The sequence below is a fragment of the Diadema antillarum genome, unplaced genomic scaffold (genome assembly GCF_040938485.1).
Source record: "Diadema antillarum isolate AM-2024a unplaced genomic scaffold, OU_Dant_1.0 scf00000070, whole genome shotgun sequence".
NCBI classification, from domain to species: domain Eukaryota; kingdom Metazoa; phylum Echinodermata; class Echinoidea; order Diadematoida; family Diadematidae; genus Diadema; species Diadema antillarum.
Window position 1 is genome coordinate 1,096,304 of NW_027270959.1, and position 8,987 is coordinate 1,105,290.

Sequence of the window (8,987 nt, forward strand, 5' to 3'; positions counted from 1 at the left end):
AATCAAGATGTTTCAGTTTCAGTTTCAGTTTCAGTTTAGTTTATTTGCACCAAGCATTAAAGCAAAATATACAGAGCATACAATAAAACATGAAAGTACATAATGAGATACAAAAAGAGAAAAATTCATAGGACATACGACATACAATTAGAAATAATGTGGCGGTATGACTACATACAAAGACAATGCCATTGGTGGGGGAAGCAGCAAGAAAGGAAAAAGTCCTTGTGAGTAGCTGACCCATGTACTGTAACATACATACCTTTGACAGATTAAAAAAAAATGTCAGTTAAGTTGACAAAACAGAACAAGTCAAAAAATGCAATAATTACAAAACAAAGCTAAGGAGGTATGGACGATAACAACACAGAAAACAGCAACAACAAAATATGCCTTGGACTAGCTATGTTTGTAATCTTCCAATAAATTTTTTTTATATTTGATTTTGAAATTATTCGAAGATTTTGAAACCTGAAGATAGGTCTCTTCCAAAACTATACGATCCCTGTAACTATCTCTGGATGTTAACCCGAGTATGGATAGGCCTACAAAGTAACAAACCTCCGACGGTAAAGACAGGCTTAATCCTTTCTCTACCATATATATTGGACAGTTTGTACAATCCTAATGGGTTTCTGTGCCAAATTGATACTCAAAGCACTCACACAGGGTTAACCAATACCGACATGTCATAGTTTACCCGTTGCTGAGTCTAGTAGGAGCAAGACGATATGCGATCTCTATAATGTAAAGTCATATGTCATGCGCAGGTCCCACTCATCAGCGAGTTTATTATTCACTTCTGTCTGAGATCTCTGGCGTCTCAAAGGTTAGGAAAACACAAACTTGGCACTCTGTCTTGGCAAACCTTTAGTACTGTCCATGACTACGATAAGCATGGCCGGTAACACATCATGGCAGTGCAAGAGAGCACGTTGCTTCCATACTTCGTGCATTGTATTTAAACTCGGGGAATCCCCATTATTAATAATTGTGTGAGTCAGGTCTTTATGTATCTTTCATATCTGAAAACTATTGTTGTTTGATTAGAAAAATGAAAACGCTAATCTACCGCTATTGATACTACTACTACTACGTCTACTCCTTCTACTACTAGTACTACTACTACTACTACTACTACTACTACTACTACTATACTACTACTACTACTACTACTACTACTACTATACTACTACTACTACTACTACTACTACTACTACTGACTACTACAATAACTACCGCTACTACTGACTACTATACTCACTATCAATTTAATCAGCAACGCATCGTGGTTAAAAACAACATGTACAAAGCGGAGGTTTGTAGATAGAATAAATTCTCAGGTTGAAATCCATTTTTGTAACCACGGTTAGTGATGACTGGTTATGTCTATCACATCATTATTGACTAATATACGGTAATCACTTCAATAACGTCCATTTACAGAAACCCTTCTAGTACTGTATCATTCTTACCTAAGTAATCCTGAAATGACTCGTAACTGGAGTGATTGCATAGTTAAGATATTACGCAAAGGAATTTTGAAGACCTAGGTTATCATTGTGAATACGCCTGGCTTAGCAACTAATAATGTATGCACAATATATCAGTTTCATCGCCTTAAAGGGGATGGCTAGTAACCGATCAGTAGGAATGCTGAGGGATGATTGTTCCAATCCTTGTGGGATTCATTTAAGAGTACATTATATATCTACTGTTGTGTGAAAATTATTTGCTTAAAATGGTCTCATATTCAAGTAATGTGCAGATTAATGCCCCGTCACTGACCAGGCACGCTAACCTGGAAACATTAAACTGCACATTACACGAATATGAGACCATTCTGAAGCAAAACAATTTCACACAACAATAGATACATACTGTACTCTTAAATGAATCCCCACAAGGATTGGAACAATCATCCTCCAGCATTCCCACTGATTCCCACTGATCAGTTGCTAGCCATCCCCTTTGATTAGGAAAATTTACAACTGGCTAAATAAAAAGTAAGGATTAACATCAAACAATGCATAGAAACTGGATAAGAAGAAGAAGACAATCACATCACAGTGACGAAAGTATTTGATGATTTTTGTTGTCGTTACAGCTACCCTGAGAATAAAGAGAAGAGCAAGAAAGACATAAATTTTACGTTGATAGTCCAGATATGGTTACATATTGACCATTGTTGACCACTTCAACATTTTCAGTAGGCTGAGACGAGACGAAATCGTGACTAACACGAAGCGACGGGATGTTGACGAGAGCCCAATGGGGTGTCCTGTCTCAAGACTGACCTAAACACGAATACGGAGGGCGCTCTGACTGTTAAAGGGAAGCAGTCCTGAGATTTTCACTGTACTGATAATTAAGAAGAGTAAAAAATATAACCTTTCACCAATTTATACGCGTGGACATAAAAAATTGTCTCCGTACGCGATTTTTAAAGAATAATTTCTGCAAGCTATCGTGTAAGAGCCTGCCAAAAGGTGCAACGTCATTGATGCCCTACTCTCAAGTTGACAGCCGTGCCTCAGAAAACCAATTTAAGTGTTCAAAATGATCACATCTGATTTTTTCATAAAATGTGACAATATGTGGTTTTATTATTTTGCTGCATTGCTGCATTGCTGCATTGCTGCCACATTGCTGCTCTCCACCCAGGAGTATAAATGGGTACCCGGTAGGATGAGAAAGCTTATGTTGGTTGATAAGCATGTGCGCGCCTGTAAAAATGGCTGCGACTGGCTGGAATGCTCCCCAGGGAGTGGAGAATGAGCACTGTTAGTGCTGGTTGATAATGTATCCAGTGACCGGGGTAATAATAGTCTGTAAAGCGCATTGAAACCCTGAAGTGTGTGAAATGCGCTATATAAAAACCAGCTATTATTATTATTATTATTTCAAACAAAATATTTCAAGCCTATTTATATATACAATTAATATAAAAATAAATAGTAAACATGTATTTATAAATAACTAGGGATGACGAGCAGAACACCGCTGGAAAGAGATGTGCATCGATGACGTATGACTCTCCGCCAAGACTTGCTCATTTGCAGAGTCACACTTTTTTAACCGAAATGTACGAGCTTATTTAGTGATTTGAAAGTTTGTTTTTGATGAAAGTAGTTCATTGGAGGTACCAACAACAACATATTTTTTTTTTAATTTCGTGAGGACTGCGTCCCTTTAATCATCAGACCGGTCCGTTCGATTTGTCCTTGATGCGGCCGCGGCGGCAGCAACACTTCTTGCAGCAACAACAACAGCACAAGCAACAGATGAGATTGATGAGGAAAATTCCGCCTGCGACAACAGAGAGAACGATCAGCCAGAACTGGCCTGAGCTGATGTCACCTACAGACGAACTGCAGCACGATTTGTCGTTGCAGCAACGCTCGGGGCACGTGTTGTTGGTGACCACGCAGACGTCGCTTACGAGCGGGCAGCAGTCCGTCGGGCAGGATTCGCTGGACTCCTTTTCGTCGCAACGCCCATCGCCGCAGAAAGCCGCGTCAGCTGCAGATCTGAACAAGTGAAATCAAGTTATATATCAATCAAGAATATTCCTTGTGATGTTCTTACACATTCATTAGTTAATTGAACTAATCAACATAACAGTGGGCCACCTCTGCTCTCGCATTTATTAATACAGAAACAGATAAGCACAAATCTTAGAACAAAATTTTTGTATAAACACACACACACAGACACACACATTTCATTTCATTTCATTTCATTTATTTCCACATCCTGATAAAAGCATTTACAAAAAATACAGGAATGATACATACACAGTAGGACATTGCAACAATACAAGAAAAATAAGTCCAACTTACAAGGATTTTACAACAGACAAACACAACATAAAAGCAGCTATTTCAGTTTGTGGGGGATCAACATAGACCGTTGGTCTTTCTACGGCTGATCCCAAGTGTTACAGCAAAGAATAGTTACATTGATGCAATACACACTAGAAAAACTATACTACAAAAGTGCACAATACATATAAGAAGGCAAGAGTAATCAAAGTGTGGTGCTTGTACACTGCATAAGACTTCAAATTTATAACATATCTTCATGAACAAGGAATGATTTGTATCTTCTTTTAAATATTGAAAGTCTATTAGACAGCTTTATCACATTTGGTAAGTCGTTCCATAGAACAGGTCCCGTACATACTTACGATAGCCCTTCAGGCTTCCTATTTGTGTGTGTGCCTGTATGTATTAATTTTTGAAGCAGATGATGTATCAGTTTACGGATACAATTTATACCAGCCGGCATTGTCTCTGACAATTAATAGTGAAAAAAAAAAAAATATATATATATAATTATACATGTATAGCTCACCCCAGATACCTATCTTTAAACAAAAGCAGGAACAATTAGCACCTACTGAATGTACCCCCTCTATGTTTTGTTTATGTTTTCTGCCTAAGAATAATCTGCTGGCTTGAGAAAAATAGTACAAAATCCAAATTTTCTCACCCTTCCTCGACGGCTTCAAACTCGCAAACACCCTTAAAGCATTCCGTCCACTTGAAGCACGAGTCTGAAGTCAACCAGCGCCATCTCTCGTCGCATCTGTGCCAGTTTTGAGAAAACAAAGAGCTAACTGATGAGCTAGTGACCATGGGTTTGTGCCATGTTGCGTCATTGGAAAAAAAAAAGTAGGCCTACAGTCATTAAAAAATAAAGTGGAGTCACATCCGAATGTTCACAATAGTCATTCCGTATTTTGTTGTTTACATTTCCACAACGCTGTGTCACAATTTTAATTAGTAAACACTGGAGGGAAATTATTCGACATTTTCTGTAAACTAAAATGTTTTTCCATGAAATCAGATAATTTAACAATTCTAATCGGCACTTTTCGTTGAGTCACTTTTCCTGTCTTTGGGGTTTTCAAAGAATAAAATTATTGAAATGATCAAGTCTTACATATGCAGAATTATTTACCAAACCGTCAGCACAACGATTCATCACATCCTTATGATTATAGCATAAATCTAACTTGTATAGCGCCAAATCCACTCTGTACTCGTATCTTATATAATAGTACTGCAGTGTATAGCAAAAGCCGAAACATCAGATAATTCAAACAGTGTAGTTCAATACCAAAAATGCTCCCCTGTAAGTGCACTATTCCAAATCTTCTGCTTCATGATAATGATTTTTTTTTTCTTATGCTCATGTGGACTTTGATTCATAATAGAGTAGAATCAGACGAATAGAACCATAGAAATTTTTTATCAAAATCGGTCGGGATACAATGAGAGAGTTGTGGAAGTTTCCATGTTTTATCAATTAAAAGAAAATAAAAAACCCCGCATGTTTGAAGATAAGATGAAATCGTCATCTCTTCATACTCTCCGATCGCTTTGCCAAGATATTGCTATCATCATGTTTTTGGTATAGAGTCCAGCACGTGAAAGCTCGTTTTCACATTAAAGTCGTACCAGATAGGTTATTACGAGCGACAAGAATGCAAAAGTTTGGCGAGAAGAATATATTTGTTTTAATTGTCATGTCCAAAATACAAGGATAATTCAAGATTTGTGTATATTCAAACAGATTGATGATAAGATCATTTCTGCGTATTTGAGTATATAATTACAATCAAAATCTTTGGGATCCAATAATTTTCTTACTTTATTTTGATATAAAACCTTTCTCCATAAAGCAACAGCCAGCAGACTTCAAAATATCGACATACTTTGTATTTTGTATGTTTCCTTGTTTCATTTATTCTTTCTTTCTTTGTTTGCTTTGTTTTTTTACACATGCTGGCGTCTATGCGTTGAATCAAATGGAACGTTGAAAAGTTTGCAATGATTACTAGTTTGTACTACAAGTCAAATCCAGAGGGGAGGGGGTGATAGATGATCATACCTTCTCCGTGCATTCCTTTCTCCCGAGATTCCACCACAAGAGAACGCCCGACTCTCATCAGTAATCTCTGAAAAGGATTTCCTTTCTGGGTCACAGTCCCAGTTAACCACTTCCTGCAGTTTGTAGAAAAGAAACAAGTAATGATGATGATGATGATGATGATGATGATGATGATGATGACGATGATGATGAGATAGTAATGATTCTTAAAATAATCATAAAAGTAATGATGTCATAATTACTAATGATTACGTCATCCCTTCTGGGATAATGCTTCAGTTCTATGGCATTATCGTTTCCTGTATCAGAAAGCTTTGTTATACTGACACCGGCATGAATAGTTACCCATTTTCACAGCTTGAGCCAAGAGGGACATTGCGGATTAGGTATCTTGCTGTTTAACTGTAAGAATACAACGGTCTGGATTCGAACCAAGAACCCGACATTTCACCAAAGTGCTCCTATGTATACTGTGGGAAGCCTTGTTTTCGCTATCTATCCCTTCCCTTCGGTATCTAGTACGTACCGGTTAACCCTTTCTGTGCCAGGCACTTTGGACAGTGTGTATAAAGCTATTGGGTTTTCTGTGTCAGTTGGGACTCATAGCACACAAAGGGTTAAAGCGAATCTTTTACAGACTGGAGGTTCACCATCTTGTCCCGCACTGCCGACAGGTGCTCGCGGATCCTCCCCACTCTGAATAGTTGTATAAGTGGGCGGTGTCTTACGTGCCAAATGGGCCAAAGTCATTGGGTTATATCATTACTAAGTATCATCTAACCAGTTAATTAGTTTAAGGGGATGGTATAGCGATGGTGGAGACGAGGATTGGGATTTGAACTTTTTGTGAGATATAAAAAAAAAACCACCCACTTATAAAAATTAGTACAGAGCTGAGCATGTACCATTTTAAGAGGAGTTCAAAGTTTATTTGATGAAAATCGTTTTTGGAATAGCTGATACATCCAAAAACAAAGTAAAACAAAGTGATCATGATAAAAGGTGGGTCCCATCTTTTATTAGGATCGCTCTTTGTGGATATCTCAGCCATTTCAAAACTGATTCTCATCAAATAAACATTGAAATCCTTTTGAAATTACATACTCTTTTTTATATTACATAATTTATAAGAGGTTTCTCATCATCTCACAGAAAAATGACGGAAACCGGAGCTTAGGTCTCAACCAAAAACTGTACAATCCTTTTCAAATAGATGAAGCGTTATAACTGTTGGAAAATAAAGCTTTCATGAAATCTAACGATGCAAACACAACATCCAGAAAAAAAAAAACGATCAAGAATTCATCGAAATAGACTTAAACAAAAGCAATCCCAGTGGGGCATTTCATCAAGCATTTTGTCAGATATTTTCTTTTCCGCCGAACTGTAATAAGCTACAAAAAATCCTTGCATCTGATTGGTTAAGAGCAGATTTGTCAGAAAAAAAGAAAATATCTGACGAAACGTCTGATGAAATAACGCCAGCATCGTCAACAGCAACAACAGCAACGACCAACATTCCAAACAAAAATGACAAACACCCCCACCCCCACCCCACCCCACCCCATTTCATAGGCATACCTCTGGACTTGCCCTTGTGGTTCCTTCGCAGCAAGCGTAGTAGTAGTGTTGGTTCGAGAATGATAACTCTGAGACTTTGCAAGTGCCACGGGCTGGCGGAGCGGCCAATAGCTGCGTCGCTCCGTCCGCTGCGAGGCGCCGCGGGACGAGCAGGAGCACGTGTACGAAAGGAACAACGGCCACTCGCAGCATGACGAGATAACTTGGTCTGTTTTTCTTTGCCTGAAAACTATTCCGTGCACAAATGATGAAGTGCAAACAATCAAACAAGCAAGACGTATAAAGAGGGTGAGAGATCCAAGATGGAACGATTGATAATGATAATTGAAGTTGGAATTCACTATGTCTCAAACATTCAGAATGCGCGGTATAAATATTTAATCATCGCTCTGCCTATTCAAGATCCGGGGGAAAAATGATAATTTACTGACGTGGGGAGGACTTTTAAAATGATCCTTTTATATCATCCAAAACGGAAAGAGAAATGAAATTACATCAGATGTAGAACGACGACAGGAAAAAATAATGACGAACAGTTTAATGGCAACTTTCACTTTGGACCAATGAGCACATGACAAAGTTTTACTTATATTGGTTTAATTTAATTTAATTTTTTTGTTGCTTTTTTATGAGCGAAAATCCCGATAATTGGCTCTAAACTGGTTGGTTTTAGACAAAATTCTATTAATCTATTCATGATATTCATTTGCTAATTTTGTATAATATGTTTGAAATTCATTTGTTAGCCTACACTGTCATAATAGGTGTCCGTGCGTGACAAAGTTTTGCTTATGTTGGATCAATTTAATTTAATGTTTTGTTTCTTTGTGAGCGAAAATCCCGATAACTGGCTCCAAACAACGCTAAACGGGTTGGTTTTAGACAAAATTCTATCAATCTATTCATGATATTAATTTGTTAATTTTGTATAATATGTTTATTCATTTATTAGCCTACACAGTCATATATATTTGTGTGTCCATGTGAGTGCATGTGTGGGAAGAAGGTTTCAGCACCTAGCAATCCCCCTTTGTTTATTACTATAGGTACACTCGCTTATGAACACGTAAAATATAAAAATATTCATATCAAGTAGTTGGCTAGTTTCCATGAGAGTTACCCATTATTCTACCAATTAACAGTACACATACATAATCATGCCAAAGAGACGTCTTTACTACTCGTTCTTCTGTGATGTGCGACCTATGGGCGTCCGTTTTAACGAGATTTCGTTGTAACGTTGAGAATTCTCGCTTTCCCCGAGTATCTCGTTATAACGAGGAAACCTGAAAACTGTACGTCCTTCGTACGCAAAGAATATCTGCAGCAGCTTACTGTTACACTCTACAGATGCGACATGAATATATTCAACAATTTTATAATTTATCGAGTTCATAAAATCTAGGGAAAACATTTTGTCTGCACACATCTCATGAACACGCCTCTCACACGCCCCTGGCCCATAGATCACAAAACGATGCTAGCAAACGGAGATCTACGCATGCTGC

The 8,987-nt window shown here is 37.8% G+C and overlaps 1 protein-coding gene across 1 annotated transcript; it reads right to left on the reverse strand.

The window, feature by feature from the left end:
* Positions 1 to 3,199: 3,199 nt before the first annotated feature.
* Positions 3,200 to 7,671, reverse strand: LOC139716809 (uncharacterized). The gene is made up of 4 exons (XM_071628341.1): positions 7,480 to 7,671; positions 5,899 to 6,011; positions 4,495 to 4,590; positions 3,200 to 3,530 (listed from the first exon to the last, which is right to left on the reverse strand). Exons 1-4 carry the CDS (start codon positions 7,669 to 7,671, stop codon positions 3,200 to 3,202), a joined length of 732 nt encoding a protein of 243 aa, XP_071484442.1.
* Between the last annotated feature and the right edge of the window lie 1,316 nt (positions 7,672 to 8,987).

What these genes read in the sequence shown, in the direction of transcription:
- LOC139716809 (XM_071628341.1), bottom strand. Translation starts at nt 7,671, where the DNA reads ATGCTGCGAGTGGCCGTTGTTCCTTTCGTACACGTGCTCCTGCTCGTC. An exon ending in CCACAAGGGCAAGTCCAGAG is followed by an intron (nt 6,012 to 7,479) that starts GTATGCCTATGA and finishes TACAAACTGCAG; the next exon opens with GAAGTGGTTAACTGGGACTG. An exon ending in TTTGAAGCCGTCGAGGAAGG is followed by an intron (nt 3,531 to 4,494) that starts GTGAGAAAATTT and finishes TCACTTGTTCAG; the next exon opens with ATCTGCAGCTGACGCGGCTT.